The sequence below is a fragment of the Patagioenas fasciata genome, chromosome 2, assembly GCF_037038585.1.
Source record: "Patagioenas fasciata isolate bPatFas1 chromosome 2, bPatFas1.hap1, whole genome shotgun sequence".
In the NCBI taxonomy this organism is placed as follows: Eukaryota; Metazoa; Chordata; class Aves; order Columbiformes; family Columbidae; genus Patagioenas; species Patagioenas fasciata.
The window spans coordinates 165,581,992-165,599,555 of NC_092521.1; the positions used below are offsets into that span (position 1 = coordinate 165,581,992).

Consider the following 17,564-nt stretch of genomic DNA (forward strand, 5'->3'; position numbering starts at 1 on the left):
CCTATATTAATATCCAGCTCCTCCATCACCTCAGCCAACTTTAGGCTTAGTTAATATTATTAATTGAAACTCTTCAAAAAGATAGGATGCAGCTGATAATGCTCCACCCTGGTGTTGTCAATCACTTATTTATGGGTAGGTTGTGCCAGTGAAGGGGAGGATCTATTTGGAAAGGATGTGATGGAGGAAGGTAAGGCTTTCTGGAAGGGCAACACATCTTTTTGTTTCTTATTGTATTGCTTTCTTCTCAAGCTATGTCTTAACTCTGCAGACTTTAGCTGGTATTTTTAGTCTGGTCTTCCTAGAAATTACTTGGATATCAGTCACTTAAGGATTAAGATTTGTGCTAGTGTGAAATACGCAGAGCTTTCTAGGCACTGGTGGAAAAGCCTCCTTTCCCCCCTTTCTATCGGGCTGGAGAATTAATAGAAGATAGAACTGATAAAGAAAAGTGCTGGATCCTGCACTTGGGACATAACAACCCCAGGCAGTGCTACAGACTTGGGGAAGAGTGGCTGGAAAGCTGCCCAGCAGAGAGGGATCTGGGGGTGTTGATGGACAATGGCTGACTATGAGCCAGTGTGTGCCCAGGTGGCCAAAAAGGCCAACAACATCCTGGCTTGTATCAGGAGCAGTGTGGCCAGGAGGACCAGGGAAGTGATTGTGCCACTGTACTCAGCACTGGAGAGGCCAAACCTTGAATACCATGTTGAGTTTGGGGCCCCTCATCAGAATGACATTGAGGTGCTAGAGAGAGCACAGAGGAGGAGACAAAGCTGGTGAAGGGCTGGAGTACAAGTGTGATGGGAGCAACTGAGAGACCTGGAGGGTTCAGCTGGAGAACAGGAGCTGAGGGGAGACCTTCTGATCTCTGAACTACCTGAAAGGAGCTTGGAGCATGGAGGGGGTTGGTCTCTTCTCCCAAGGGACAAGTGATAGGATGAGAGGAAACGGCCTCAAGTTCCACCAGGGGAGGTTTAGATTGGATATTAGGGAAAAAAGTTCTTCCCAGAAGGGCTGTCTGGCATTGGAACAGGCTGCCCAGGGCAGTGGTGGAGTCACCAGCCCTGGAGGGGTTTAAAAGGTGTTTAAATGAGGTTCTTAGGGACATGGTTTTGTGCTAGATTCAGGTTATGGTTGAACTTGATGATCCTGTGGGTTTCTTCCAACCAAAATGATTCTATCATTCTATGATCTTTTCTCCTCCTCCTAACAAGGAAGGGAAGTGAGTCAGAATGGTGTGATGCTGGAGCAGGACGATGACAGTTATTTCGGCTGCCCTCCTGCAATAAAAAGTGGGGGGTACCAGCTGTTCCAGGCCAGGCTGCCTCCAGCACTACCCCATGATCTCACATAACCCATGTCCTAGTGATGCCTCATTATCTGCAGCTGGTGAGCTTGGCACTGGCTCACGTTCTGGCAGCTTGTTAGTGTCATTCTGTCCTCCAGCAGTGCTAACATAAAATCTCCCAGGTTTTTTTTTGCTAATTTCACAGTGTCTCTCTGCCTCCAGAGCAGCAAAGTGATGACTTGCTCATAGATGAATAACCAATTTTTTTTTTATTATATTTAAACAAAGTTTTTAAAAAACCCACACCTCTCCATTTCACAGATTATTAGCTTTTTACTCTTCTGTATTAGACAAAGAAATGTTCCAAAGATTTTGCCAAACTGAAGTTGCCCTTTAAAACTCTCCAAAGCTTATCTAATGCCAACTGGTTGGCAGCACTTAAAGGATTCTGGAGATTTTCTTGGATGAGGTTTTCTTGGCAGGTAACAATGCGAGAACAGCAATAAGTGTAGCTTAGAATAAATATCCTGCGATTGTAAAGAATCAAAAAGCTTTAAATGAAGAAAAAATGTTTACACCTCTCTAATTATAGATAACAGCTCCACTTAAAAGCTGACCTTTGGTATGTGTAGAATATTCAAGAAAAAAACACAATAATTTAGTATTAATATTTCTTTTTGAGGTGTGTTTCATGTGAGACATAGACACGAACCAATTACCCTCTTGAGGGGAATAGTTCTAACAGCTGAATTTTTCCACAAATGAGATCTTAATTATCTTTTCAGATTTGAGACAGGTTATGGCCAAACGGTGACTTGTGTGTGTATTTGTATCTATTTTTTTTCCCCACTAAAATAATAGGAATAAGGATAGAGTTCTAATTTATAATTCATGTGGCTCATTCCTAAGGTGGTCAGAAGGTGAACCAATGTGCTAGAGTGATGCAGGACATCCAAACCAGGTGAAATCCTCTTGTTGAAGTCTGAAGTCTGGCTCTCCATTCTAAAATATACAATTTATGTTTAGCAAATGCAAAGCACACGCACTTAATATTTTGAGAGCTAAACCCTGCTATCTTCAGCTCATCTTCTTCTACTGTTATGCCATAAAACCCACTGTTCCAATAAAAGAAAAAAAAAACCTCTCTGTTTCTTTCACTTCAGTTTTTAATATGATGTAGGATTAACTTAGTTGAGATATTTCACTTCTTATCTACTAAGTTCTTCCAATATACTCTTTCATGAATTAGACTGATACTTCTTTGAAAACAGTGCTGCACTTAGTATGTCTTAAATCTCTCAAAATATAATCTCATAAAGCAACTCACTTTACTGATAATGACGTACCAGTAGAAAACGTTATCATCATTTATATCATTATCATTACACAAACCACAGATTCTAAATAGTCACAATACAGTGTTGAATAACTTTACACCACTGGAAGCAATTATCCAGAAAAAGGTAATGGAAAATATTAAGGTGGCTCAGCTGCTGGTAAGCTTGACCACAGTTTATTTTTCTTTACATACAGCTGTATCTGAGTCACTTGGAGTGTACATGTAGAATTCTTCTGCTCTAATTCCAGTTGTTTTAAGCCTAAGATTCAGGTTGTTCTTAGTGCCTTTTCTAATCAGTGGAAGAAAATATGCACCTCCAGAGGATAATTTATCTTGGAAACCTCCTAGAAGTGCCCTCTGGAGGTTTCTGGTTTTCTTCTTGTATTGTAAAAGAAATGCAGAAGAACTTAGTTCAGAGTTACGTATGTACTGTTTATACTGTTAAAGTGAATGAATATCATGTTAGACAATGCAAAGTGCATCTTGGATGCATCTTGGATAGATGAACACATTATTAGTTTAATAGCTGGTTCAAATCGCGTATGTTGAAAGAACACATACACTTTGTCCAAATAATTCCAAAATCTCTTAGGAGCAGAACTAGGAGGGAAAACAAATTTCCTTTTTCTCTGATCAGCTTCCCTTTGTACACATCTTTCATGCCTGCTTTCTACATAAGACATTTTAAGGAAGGAATGACTTCTTTTTTTTCTAGTGCGTGATCAAGTATTCTCTTTTCCAACACAGAATGTCTTCCTTTACTGTTTTTTTTTTCTTCCCTTTTGTAAATTTGGAATTTCAGTTGTTTTTTCTTTTTACTCTCTCATGGCCTGGATTTTCAGAAGAGACTACTGAATCTGACAGTGTTTTAACTTTGCCTCCCAACTTGAAACAACTACAGAATGACTATTTTGGTTATAGGAGCTTCTATAAGATAACTTTACTTTGAAATGGCAATTACTTTTGAAAATCTAGGCCCCATACCCAGGCCTTGCTTAAGCCTTTATTTATTTCTGTATTTACTTAGATTTATGAAAGAACAGAGAGCACCTGTCTCATTCTCCATCTCTCTGAAAGGCTTTATATGTAGTATGCCCTTTAAAAGTTATTGTACATAGCATAATTCAGTTTAATATGCTGGCTTGTAACATTACATTTCCTTCGATATTACTCTCCTGAAGGCAATATGACCTTGAAGGTGATATTTTAAACTAATAAATGAGGAGAGAAACTGAAAATCAAATTGAATGTTGCAAGTCAAAAGGGTGGATTCCTATCTCAAGCCTTTATTTTTATACATGAAGAAAACAGAAGTATAACGTTTATGTATTTACATTTATTCTTATTTCCCAAAGAAACAAATTTTATGCAAATTCTCGTCCATTCCCTTTTGTCTGTATATGGATCCATCAGTCCCTTTGTCCCTTGTTCTGCCATTCCTCTTTTTACTCTTCCCCTTCACCCAATAATTTTGAGTCCACTGAATAAAGTCAGCAACATTTGACAGGGGTACAGTAGTCTCAAAGCTGCAATTTCCTATATGTTTTTTGAAAATGGTGGTGTGCTGAGTACAATAAAGATGTCATAATAATTCTTGTCATGATGAAGGGGACAGGTAGGACTTACCCCCTTTGTGAAGAGGACTGAATAAGTGAGCAGTTACATAGTACACAGGGTATTGCCATGCAAAACAAATATCTCTGCTTTTGCACTTTCTCTAACCAAAAAGTTAGCGGACATGGGAAGGAGGCATGTTGCACGAGGTACAGAATAAAGACATGGTAGGATGTTGTGGATACAGTTAAGAGCATTTAAAGATAGTGAATGTAAATCAGGGTATTGCAGTAGAGCCACCACGAGGAAATAGGACATAAATCTATAGAAAAAGAACTATTTGGACATAATCCTGGTGACATAGTGACTCTGTGTTGGTGGAAGATAACAGGTTCTATCCTCAGTGGATTTAAAGAGAGGTCCCTTCTTTGAACTTGGTGAACTTCAACTATGGGGCTGCCTAAAATCTGGTTTTATGTCCAGCCACTATCAAAACTAAGACTCTCAAGACAGACCTAGGCAGAGGAGAAAAAGAAGATAAGGGATGCTAAGCAATTTCAGAAGAACTCTTTATCATTTCTGTTCTGCTAGCATGGTTTACGTCGGGTTTTTTAATTTTTCTTCTTGGTGCTTGTCCAGACATTTCAGGCAAGAAGGGAGACTTTCAGCTACCAGGAGTATCAGGTTAGGGAGAGACTGTTTTGCTCCTGGAGGCTTAATTTAAAGTGAAGGACAGGAACAAGACTTGTGTGAACCTCCACGAAGGGAGGATGTCTAGAATGGTTTTAGTGCTAGGTATAATTTTAAAATTGCATCAGAAGATTCTGCAATGATAAATATCCATAGTTTCCTCCTTGTTACAAAATTTGACCTTTCTCTGAAAAAGCTGTTCTTTTTCAGTTGCTGTCAGGTCATACCTATCCTTAGGTATATGAAGCACACCTCTCAGCTTCAACAATATTGAATTTAAGCTTAGGCATCATGGGCTTCAAATGAAATTCGTGTAAAATCCATATTGTGGATTCAGCTGAAACCAAGACTCTCATTTTTTGAAGTACGTTTCACAAGAACAGTGAAAGGTGGATCCTGCCGCAGGGAGCTTGCAGTCCAAACATGAGTTTTATTGCACTTCTATAGAAGAAGCTTGAGGCAGAGATGTAAGGATTGATCATGTGTTGTGATTTACCTGTGGTTTGAATTGCTCAGGCGCTGGACGGCTGTGCTAGCACCATTCATAGCCAGCAGTAACGTGTTCCAGTCCTCAGCTGGACTCCTTCACTCAGGATCAGAAAGTGGTTGAAGGAGTCTTCATAGCTACAGGTCACCTCAGCTCTCCATGTCTGCTCCAAAAAACCACAGAGATCCTATGGGGAACACAAGATTCAGCCATTGATTAGGCAGCTGTCTAGGCTAAGCTGAGTCTTAGCCTCGTTCTACTGAGAGTAGTCACCATCACCTTAAAATGGGATGATCCCTATCTGGAAAGTGTCTCTCCGTGAACTGCAGAGTAAATTTTGCTTAACTGAATGGCGTAAAAGGGTAAGTCTTAGCCATCTGAATTAAAAAAAGTAGTAATAATAATAATCCAGTACTTGAATGACTACTTTGTGTTTCCTCAAACATCAGTAATGAGGGATACAGGCTCCCAAAGGATCATCCATCCCATCATGTTGTCCCCAAAACAGAGTTCCTTACCTGGTGTGCATACAAATGAGCCAAATTTAGCACCTGGAGACAAGATACTGTTTTATTACAGAGTTGCACAGGTCTGGATGCTGGAATAAAGCCGGCATGTCAGCAAGAGAAGTAAAAGACATTATACACAAGATCTTATTACTGCGTTCACACCCTAAAGAGCCGATTGGTTACATATGTGCATATTGCATTACACAATCTTTTTAGCATATAACAAGCAACATTCAGCTAAAGGACACTTGATCCAACAGTCTTGAGGTATGTGTCAAAGCAAGATTCAATTAATTGTGCAGGCAAAGTGTCTAAAGCTGCAAGGTCACTAGTCTCTGTAGTTCGTGATCAGGTGTTTTGCAAGTCAATCTTTGCTATATGAGCAGACTGACCTAGAACTGAAACGATATACATCTCTAGGTTAGCAATTGCAGGCAGGATTCGTTCTTGTAAGTGATGACAACAATCAGAGGAGAGGTGACTGGTTGAATAAGATGAAACACTCTTCTGCCCATATTACAAACAGTGTGTAAGTAGTTACTCAAGATCAAATGCCAAGATTTACATCACTTACGTTAACTGATAGGAATCCTAAAAAGTTTACCAAACGTTAAATTCAGTCTGCAGGGTGCAGTGCAGGCGCGGGAAGGGAGGCCAGAGTTTTGCACCCTGTTTTCAAGCCCGTCCATTAGCAAGACAACCACTTTTCCCTCTGTTCTGCATGAAATCTGATTCTTTAAGACTGTCTGTTGTTGTTACCAATTTCTAACATGCTAAGAAGCAGGAAAATGTGTCTGCTTCGAGCTGCAACTTGCTGCTTGCTGTGTCTGAGCTACGTCTTTCAAGGCTGCCTAGGACATCCCTGCATGGCAAAGGAGATCGAGTGCCAGTGCTAGAGGAGAACCCCACTGTGCAGTTTCATACTCAAGTCACATTGATTTCCGTGGGCAGATTTCACCCAGCAGGAGTTGCTGGCTGTATCATGGTTTACAAATGTAAGGGAATTGTGCACGCTGGCTTTTATTACATTTAAAGTATCGTCATCCTTTTCTTTACTCTTCTAAATATCTCTGTATTTTGTTTTAGTTTTGGTTTGTGTTTTGTTTGTTTTTCTCTTCCCTTGGTTTTGTGGTTTTGTTATTGTTTTGTTTGGGGTTTTTTTGTTGGTTTGCTTTCCCAAATATGTTTTTCTAGGCACAACCAGGCAAAATTCTCATTGATAGTGAATTATTTGCATTCTCCATCACTCACCTGTTTTCGTACCTAAGGCAGCTTACTTGACTTTCTGCTTCTCTATCCCTCTTTTTTAACATCAGCACATCAGTGCTTTCTAGCACAACAGACTTATAATGTCTTTTTAAATGCGGCTATTTTTTCACTATGCGTAGTACTACCACAAAAATAGCCACCTGATATAACTGAATTTCATATACAGTGCTATAAAACCTTTTTTTTTTTTTTGCATATCTATGCTTTCTTTTCTGCAGTATGAAGATTTCCTTGCGTTTCTCTAGGTTGGTTTGCAGCATCTATTGCTATCCCGGTGTTTGGAAGACAACCGATGTTGAAATAATAATAAGAAATCTTGCCCTGTTCCTATCAAACCCATTTAATTTAACCAAGAAAGGTCAGCAGGTGGTTCTCAGAAGATCTCATTAGTCACTTTGATTGTCTCTAACACCTCTTGTAAGCAAATGTCTCATTACCATGGATATTTACATATCCTTTACTTTTGTACAGAGTGCCATAGATTGGTGCACTATAAACTTATGACTATATGCCTTCAGATTTCCATGGTAAATACAGTTACTACGGTGTTGAGAGACACAAGCTATCAAAGACAATACAATCTAGTATTTCTTAATGTGATCTTGATTTCCATCTTTAGTAGGCTGATTGTATCATGAAACTTTTAAAGCTCCAGTCTTTGAGACTTTTGGAGATATTCTCGTGAATCACAGTACTCACACAATGAGATCCTCATTTGGCAAAATGGGGTAGGAGTAGAAGAAAGAGAGAGGAGAGGGAAATGTAAAGGATTCCCTGTTTCCAGCTCCTGAGATATTTTAATGAACGTTTTTTTTTCTGTAGTATTTTTTCTGGTGCATCTGGCAAAAAATAAAGGAATTTAGCTACTAGGATCAGGATTTTATATGTTTATTAATTTGTATTATGTCATCTGATGCTACATCCTTTAATTTGAAAAAAATTATCAACTGCTTATCATATTCTATCATATGCCATCATTACAACATCATAACAGCGTTGTTTGAGACTGGCTGGATTCTTCAAACCCTGTACCACTCAGAACTGCCCTGTCCACCTCACATGGTAGTAGCTGGCTTATATTTTGTGAAAAAACACAGGTTTTGATTCCCTGGTGATGGAAAAAATACACAGAGTCCAGTCCTGTGAGCATACATACATTCTCTACTGATGGCAATTCGCTACTATCACAAAAGTTGAAAAAATCTACACTGTTTTTACGAGTTGATCACCCGAAACTCATTATATTGTACTTCTGCCAAGCTGAAAGTGTGACACTTTGAAGTATTATCTGCTTTTACTGAAGATCTTATTTTTCTTGGCACATAGTCAAAGAGAGAGCTTATCAACAGAAAACCATTTGGAGAATCATGGAGCTTGGGGCTTTTAACAGCTGATAAGATTATGTGCTCAATCTCAACATCAAATGCAAATAAGTAGCAGAGTTACTTAGATTAAGTTTTTCTTTCTTTTCCTGCTGAGGTAGAAGATGATCACCATTTGAGATTCCTTTACCAAGTCATTTTTTTTTAGATGTTAGTAGGGAATCTGAGGGATTATTCTGGTATTTTCTGTACACTGGATAAGTCTTCTAGATTTATGACCTAGTAAGATGGTGGTTTACAGAATTACAGAAGGAACCATGCAGATATAACTGGTTCTTGAAAGCCAGTCATAGTTTGCTGTGTCTCTGACACAGTGATCAGAAAGAAGCAGGAGATAGACTCCTTTATTATATTTCAATAGCACATGGAGCCTGATTTTTTCAATATCCTAAGAAAAGACACCTTCCATCCACAGTCCCATCACATCCTCTTCCTGCACGGTTATAAGGGGACGTGGGTTCTTTACCACTCAGATCTTTAATTCAGTCTTGTTACCTGAAGCCTAATCTCCGAACTGTTGTTAAAGACCTAATTATGTCTTTAGTTAATGCAAGAAATCCACCTCTCTACAAACATTCAAGGCCAGGCTGGATGGGGCTCTGAACAACCTGCTCTAGTTGAAGATGTCGCTGCTTATTGCAGGGGGGTTGAAATAGGTGACTTTTAAAGGTCCCTTCCAAGCCAAACTATTCTATGATTCTAAGAAATCATTAGAGGTCAAAATTATCCTTTGGATGTTGAGTTTATATTCTCTAGACCAAAGACTGTGGTAAAGACAGTGAATTATATTACAATAGTTCTTTACTGATACAGGACATTTCTGCTCCCAATTTTTTTAAGAACATGAAAAACATGAAATAAGTGAGCTTTCCTCTCATATCCACAAAACTGGCTGTAACATGAAGCACAATCTGTTTTTTCAGTTTTCAGTCATCTCCCTGGGTCAAATTCCAAAATGTACCAGTACCTGACCTTTGACAAGGATTAGAGGCAAGAAAAATTTATAGAATTTACATCAAAGATGCCTAAAGGTTTAACTCGGCAATACTGAACAGCAGTTAAGTGATACTGAAAGATAGATGGTGGTACATTTCATGCTTAAGGGAAAATTTGTTTCTGGTGTATGTTTGAGTGATTTAACTGGGGCTGATCAATGTCATCTTCTGCCAGGACAGAGTCTGATCATTATTATGCCATGCAACTACCTGTTTTATGCTGTTCCTAATAATTAAAATTATTTTATTCCAGGGAAAGCTTATCAGAAAATTATTCCAAGAAAGCACATTTTTATGGATAGAAGAGCCAACTATAAAGTGCAATAACAATGTGAAGAAAGGAATGGATTTCCACTCCTATTGTATTTATCCCTTCTTCTCTCCTATAGGTTGCCCAGGAATGTGGGATAATATTACATGCTGGAAACCTGCAAGCGTGGGTGAAATCGTCTTTGTCAAGTGTCCTGCACTGTTCAGATTTATCATCTCTGAAGACGGTAAAGTATTTTCACTTTGTTATTTGCCTCTTTGGTAAAGCTGCACATCCAGCGTGAGTGTAAAACCTCCCTTAGGTACTTGGTGTGAAGCAAAATCATAAACTCAACAGTAAAATAAAATACAGTAGGAAACCAGGATGCTTAGATATGTGTATGTGTACAGAGGTGAGAGGGAATGTGTGAAAAAAAAACCCTTCACGGATTATGCAACACAAAAACTTCACCAACTCTAATTGCTAAAGGGAATGTTCTACCCTTGGGTCTCCACTGAAATCAGTGAGACCTCAAACTGTGCTTGGGTCTTGGATAACGAATCATCAGAATTCAAACCTGGTTTAGAAAATAACTAAAATTCAGACTAGTTTCTTCTTATGAGTAAGGAGAACATAGGTATGAGATGACCAACTATTAGGAGCTCCCATGCTGGGAGTCCAGGGAAGAATCAGTGGGAACTAAAGACTCCTGGAAAGATGCAGAAGATCCATCATGCTCTTTTGTGGTCTGTAGATATGAAATGTCATCATCCTACTGCCTCTTGCAGCTGGTACAAGCAACCAAGCAAATAAATGAAAGATCGGAGATTTGGGCTGTTTCTGCTTCCAGCATGTATTGCTGCCTGACAGAGTTGTCTCTTGTCTTGCAAAACATACTGAAGATGGTCAGCTGAGCTGGTGCATTTTCTCTTTTCTCTCTTTCATCTACCACTTTAAGCCTGGAAAAACAGTCTCATGCATCCACTGCGTTTGGTAACCAGATCCTATGAGATCCCAGCTTCAATCCCTATACAACCCAGCCACTGCTCCCAAATGTGTTGCTATTAAAAGAAGAACCTATCTTAATAGTGGTAATACTAACTATTTGACCTAGTTATTAGTATTGCCTTGTGCTTTTTAATGGGAAGACCCTCTGTGCAAGCTACTGTTTGCGTGATGCCAAAACCTCCTTTTCCTTTCTCAGTCTTCTTTAGTCTTTGAAATGCATGAAAATTTGATTATGAATGTGTGAACAGGAGAAAATAACTATTAAGTTGTTCACAGCAGATATATAGCTTGATTAGATGTTCTCTTGAATCCCTTTTTTTAAGTTTTCATGATTCTGTGAAATTATCTTCCCAGCTGAATGACTAAACTGAGATTAAGTCCTCCCATCAATGTTAGCTAATGAGAAGACTTTGCTGGTAACTAGCATAGTTTTTTCCATCTCCTCCCAGTGCCCATCTAGGCTGCTTCAGATCACTTAATCAGTACTCTCCTTTAAAGAACAAGGTCATAATTTTCCCCCAGAATCCTTTTCCTCAAAGATTATTTTACCAACAAATTATTCACAGTCTTGAGTCCAAAATCCACCTTCCCTGTGTTACCACACACAGAACACAATTTGTGGGAGACAGTAAGTGTTTCATGCACAGCTCCAGTACCACTAAATCCTCACCTTTAAATGCATCCATTTGAACTCATCCAGACACTGAAGCAAGTGCCAACACTCCTGTGAAATGGAAAGATATTTAAGGGTCATATTTACCTCATCTAAATTTACCCATATGAAATTTGAATGTTTTCCCTGTGCAAGTCCTTTGGACTCCATCTGTAGTCAGTGAAAAGAAAGAGACCCACAGAAGACAATTTATATTATTCCAAGTGTTATGAGGTTAACTGTACCTAGGAGATACTTCTCTTTATTCAGCAAGTACCAGGGGCACCTAATTTTTGAACGGGAAAAGATAAGTCCCTCTTTAAATTGTCAGGTATAAATAAATAATTACTACTATAATTCTATGTGCTTTAATCATAGCCAGTATAATTAAACATAATCTTTACTGCAGTAATATTGGTTCAGTACTCAGTGGGTACAGTGGCACTTACTGAGGCATTCACGTTTAGTGATAAAAGAAAAAAACAATACTCCAGCATCCTTTGGGGTTTGTATCTAGCATGGGTAAGGAAATAATCTTCCCTTTTTCTGGTGTGTTTTTTTATTTTCTTTCTTTGTTTGTTTGTTTTCACTTTTCCATGACTTTGTAATCAATTTTCACTGACTACTTGTCGTTCAGCCTGACTGCCAAACCAATACTGGTCATCCTTTGCTCAGGATATACACTCAGCCAGAAGTTTTCATGATCCAGTTTTCAGTGATGCTTTCAGCCTACAGGCAAAATACTTTTATGTTATTCGTTGCGCATCAGCAGATGGATGATATACTGTTATTTTCTGATATATTATAACTGCAGGCAGCCTACTGCTTAATACAGCACTTGTCTAGATTTCCACTAGGACCCCTCCTTTTCTGTGGCTTGTAATCTACACCCCCTACATACCCTCTAGCTATGATGTGCTAACACATGGTAACATAATATAGCACTTTTCTCTCTCTCTCTCTCTGCCTGCTTTGGATTCAATTCTCAGGATATTTCTAGTTTGATACTATGGAGAGTGATGCTGTGTACACCCATAGCACAGGAAATCTCCCTCACTGCCAACCTGTCCACACACCTTTGCCATGGACATCTTAGCTATTCTTTATATCAGGAGTGTCTCTGATGCTTCTATTTATATCCCACACAGATATGGTGTCTTTTCACTTTCACTGATGAAATTTCTTTTCCACGGTGTTATCACTTCTGAAGTAATTAAGGCTAAGGGGGCTCTTGAGAAATCATGTAACATGTCTCCCTCCTCGAAGACGAGGTTAGCTCAATACAATCTATTCTAGCACTTCACTAATCTGTCACTGGTTAATGGGAAATATTATTTGTTTAATAAAGAGAAATATACATTTTAGAAAAAAACAAAAACAAACCAAAAGCTCTACTGTAGCTGGAGCTATATAAAATAAAGGCCAAGAATAATATTTTTAAATTGTCTGTCTAGGATTCCATAGAATCGTAGGATCATTTTCCTTGGAACAGACCCTCGGGATCATCAAGTCCAACCATTAACAAAACTCTGGCACTAAACCATGGCCCTGAGAATCTCATCTATGTGTCATTGTAAACGCCTCCAGGGATGGTGACTCCACCACTGCCCTGGGCAGCCTGTTCCAATGCCCGACAGCCCTTTGGGGAAGAAACTGTTCCCCAGATCCAACCTCAACTTGAAGCTGTTTCCTCTCATCCTGTCGCTTGTCCCTCGGGAGAAGAGACCAACCCTCTCCATGCTCCAAGCTCCTTTCAGGCAGTTCAGAGATCAGAAGGTCTCCCCTCAGCTCCTGTTCTCCAGCTGAACCCCCCAGGTCCCTCAGTTGCTCCCATCACACTTGTGCTCCCGCCCCTTCCCCAGCTCCGTTCCCTTCTCTGAACTCACTCCTGCACCTCAAGGGCTTTCTTGTCGTGAGGGGCCCATTTCCAGATTTGTTTCCATACTGCACTTCACATCTGACCTGTAGCAGGGTGACAATGTGACCTAAGGGAGGAGCAGTCAGTCCAATGTAAACATAGGTCCCACTTGCTTGATTTCCTTAAAGGATCACTAACAAAAGTGACAGCTGTTACTTCTTGTAGTGCTGGGTTTGAGGGCTTTTTGGACATCTGTTCAATAGGAACAAAACCAAGATTCATAGTTCATTAGATAAACAAATAAACATTTAATCTGGAGTAGTTTGAAATCTCTACAGATCTGGCTGGATTTGCACTGGTGACCCCAAGGTGGAAATATCTACATCCATAATCACTCTCCTGAGTCAATCAGCATGAGTTTTCACTATCATTGCTGCTAATTTTAATTAGCCAAGTATATTTGTTTCAATCAGGGCTTAATGAAAAAGTCACATTTTATGATGGTTCCTTAAATGAAGGATTATTAGATAAGTAAAATGTTTCTAAGGCAAGGCTAATCACATTTTATAGATTGTTACAGTGCCTATTGCTATGTTTCTAGAATATATAACTAGGCTAGGTACTAACAGTAATATTTAATTATAGCGTATTCATTCTTAAGAGAGCAAAATATTTATATGGCCATAAATCATTTTTACGAACAGTAGCAATAACTTGAAATTTTACTTTAAAAAGTTTATCCTACAAAGCACTGAAGCATCTGCAGGTACAGCTGTTTGTGTAACAACAGGGAAATCATACAATGGGGAGGTGTTAAAGAAGGGGTAGAATTTAACTTTGGATAACTAAGTTATATGTGGATGTCTGAACTGATCACATGGATTTCTGGTTCAGTAAATGGAAAGCAGTGCGTACGTGTAGAAGATGTTTCCTCTGACCTGTCTCAAATGGTTATCTTGAGATGAATTAAGTCAGTGGAAAGGGCTGTTTGTTTTGTGAATTTCAGAAAGGAATTTGGCTGCCTTGGCTTGGATGTCTGATTTCCAAATGAAGTAAAAGGAGAAAGAAAAAAAAAAATTAAAAAAAGACAGGTTACAAAATAAAAATTAGCCAACTAAACTGTCATCTGAAGAGATGTTTTGTTGAAAAAATTATATATGGATTTAGCTAAAAATGTCAGCTCTTGCTGTTTTTAAATTGCAAATATGCTCTAACCTTCACTGCAATTAAACTGAAGAGTAATATTTGAACTGCTGTCAACATCAGACAGAAAACCTGATGTTATATACTATGCATTGTGGGTTTTTGACCCTTCCTTGGAAAATTTCATTTCACCTCTCTACTCCTCCAAATCACCAGGATATTTTATTACCTTTTAGTTGCAGACTGTGAACAAGAAAGTCATTCTTAAAATCTCTCCATGTTAAAAACAAATATTCACTCCCAAGTCTTTTCTAATCTGGCAGGTTAAGGATTTACAATGACTTGCCTTCTGAAGTGTTCCTAAATGTTAATTTCTTTTCCACTTCAACATTCATTTCTTTGATTGATATACACCAATTCACAATTTTATTTTCATTGGGAGCTATGACTTCCATGCTGTCACTGTTGTATATTATGCTTTCTCCAGTCCCTTCCCAGTACCACCTCCAGAGACAACCAATCTAGAATGGAGTATATTTAAAGCATTCCAAGGTATCCTGGAAAAGGAAGAGAAAAATAAAGTGTGTCAAGCTGTGATGTTGTGTTTCAGTATGACATACCAAGACCTAGAGATGGCCCCACTTGAAAATTTTCACTGTTTTGTTCTTTTTCCCTCCGTATTTTTTTTTCCAGAGGTGATATTGCCTGGCAGTGGAAATCTACAGAAGCCAAGTCTGTGCTTTTCTGTCTTTGCCTTGCACATCAGCGATATTCTGGAACCTATCAAGCCACATTACTCAAATGGATTATTGAAAGAAACCCAATAGCCAGAGCAGAAATGAGCATATTTTTAGAACTTTGATTTGCCATAGAAACTGATACAAACGACAATAGGCAGTTTCTGAGCATTGCCATATGCTCTACATTGAGAAAATGCTTTCATTCACAAATCCAAATAATAAGTAGGACTCGCTCTTACTGAATCTTCCAGCAATTCAGAATTTTATCTAGAGTTCAGTCTAGGACACTACCTGCTACACCCAAAAGAACAGTACTACAAGACATGGTTTGCTATGTTAGAGAAAATATACATATTTTTTACCAAACACATAAAACACATCTTATGTTGAGACCACGATTAAGGGGTCCTAACCAAAATTCAGTAGAATAAAGAAGGTATCCAGGTATTATAGAGTTTAAGAGGGAATTATATCCTGTTCTCATACTTTTGAAGCGAAGTATTTGACTTGCTGCTACTCTGAAGTTAAATGATTTCAGTGTCCAGTCAACCAGCTTATTTGTTCCTGAGAACAAGAAATTAATAATAACCTATTACTGATCCCACTAACGACACTGGGAGACACTCAAGTGCTTTGTTGCAAGAACACTAAACTCCATTTATACTGCACTAGAGATATCATGGGTGGACAACAGGGTTTATGATTGCAGGGTTAATTGGATTTGGGAAGCCATCTGTGACTTTCTCTTGTCTGACTTTAGATGTTGTTCTTAATCAAACAGAACAGGATGACAAGAGAAAAGTTAATGAGAAGGGAAATGATACTACACGTTCATATGCGGAAAGCCCTTCTGTGTAATTTTTGGGGAAATGGCCCTGGTAGAGTCTTTAAGTGCTAACTACATACCACTGTGAAAATGGTATGTAACTCCCAAACTGGATGAAAAGACAATACAAGTAATTGTCTTCCCAAATATTTGCAAGTTACACTTTCTAATAGTTTGGGTTATATATTGATATTTTTTGATGAAGACAGGAACAAAAGGTGACTGCTAAAGATCAGGGGACTTCTAAATAACGAAATGTATCTAGAAGATTCTGCACTTATTTTCTAGTGAAGTAGAAGATGCAGGATTTCTTTGCTACTAGCTGAAATGGAGGTCGGCATTGCAGCAGGCTGAAACTGAAAATTGCATTTGCCTGTCAAATAGACAAGGCAAAAGATCAATGCAAAGGTCTAGATTTCTATTCAAGCACATCACCCCTGATGGGTATTTCAACATCCTGCATGAAAATGAGGGAAAAATGTCCCCAAAAGCAAGGAGTAGTCTCTGAAAACCCGACATGATCCATCCCATAGCATTTCCATCGTGGGAGTACTAATGATCCATCAGAGCTTAATCAGTCTTTGAAGCAATCAGGACTCTGTGTATACCTTAGTTTCATCCTTCACTTTATATGAGATTCTACATAACATTCAGAAACATCTTCAATGCAAGGATATCTGGTTTTTTAGTACATTTACCGGCTAAAGATTTTGGAGAACTTTCAAAGCTGTCTGCAGATTGCATATATGTTATTGTTGCTTAGTCTTCAGCAAGTCCTAGAAAAAATAGTGACATAAAGCAGGAATACAAGAGACCTACTGAGTGTCTAAGTTACAAATAATAAGTCTTGCCAATAACCAAGATGATAGTGCTTACTAGATAACAAGTCATTTCCTGCTGGTTTTCATCCCCAGGCTTTCCACAGGCAGTAAAACTGTGGGATTACTTCAGCTTTTCCAAAGCGAGGAAAACAGGTTATAATTAAGCACGCTTCCTCGGTCACGGCATCACAAATTCTATCTGCAATGCAGAGAGAAATGGGAGGAAAATATTGCTATCAAAGAATACTAGCTCTATCTACGTTTCCAATCAAGTAACTAAGGCCCCATCAATATTTTTTTTTTACAGGAAAAGGACGTATTATGGTCTTTCCCACCAAATTATGGGGACATAAGACTCAATGCTTCTGATACTCAAACATACGATGTGACCAAGAGCATTTCATTTCAAGATCAAGTCCTTGGTCCTTTGCAAGATGCCATCCTGCAGTGGCCAGGATAAAGCTGTAACAGAGTTCAAGACCTTTGTCACTATATCTGAAACCTAATTTGGCCTTGGAAAAAAATAATAAATAATTCTCTTCTGGGAAGCATGCAAGGATGGAACATGCTGAGAGCTGCTGAGTAGTTTGGAGAGCACTTGGACAGCAAAATGTAGCACTTTGAAGTATCACTGTAGGTCCAACATGGGCAGTTGACTGCAAGATTTTAGGTGTGGTGGGCAAACATTCATTCTCACCTTTAAGCAAGTGATTTAATATGCTTTCTTCTCTGAGACTTATTTCCTCATTG

At 38.7% G+C, this 17,564-nt stretch overlaps 1 protein-coding gene across 12 annotated transcripts in view; it reads left to right on the forward strand.

Annotated features, from left to right (window-relative positions):
* Positions 1–17,564, forward strand: part of ADCYAP1R1 (ADCYAP receptor type I) — a 155,490-nt gene that overhangs the window by 83,001 nt on the left and 54,925 nt on the right. For all 12 annotated transcript variants that reach the window (XM_065830008.2, XM_071805382.1, XM_071805375.1 and 9 more), the window contains one exon: positions 9,906–10,013. In XM_065830008.2, coding sequence (XP_065686080.1) covers positions 9,906–10,013 — 108 coding nt within the window. The remainder of the gene's footprint in view (positions 1–9,905; positions 10,014–17,564) is intronic.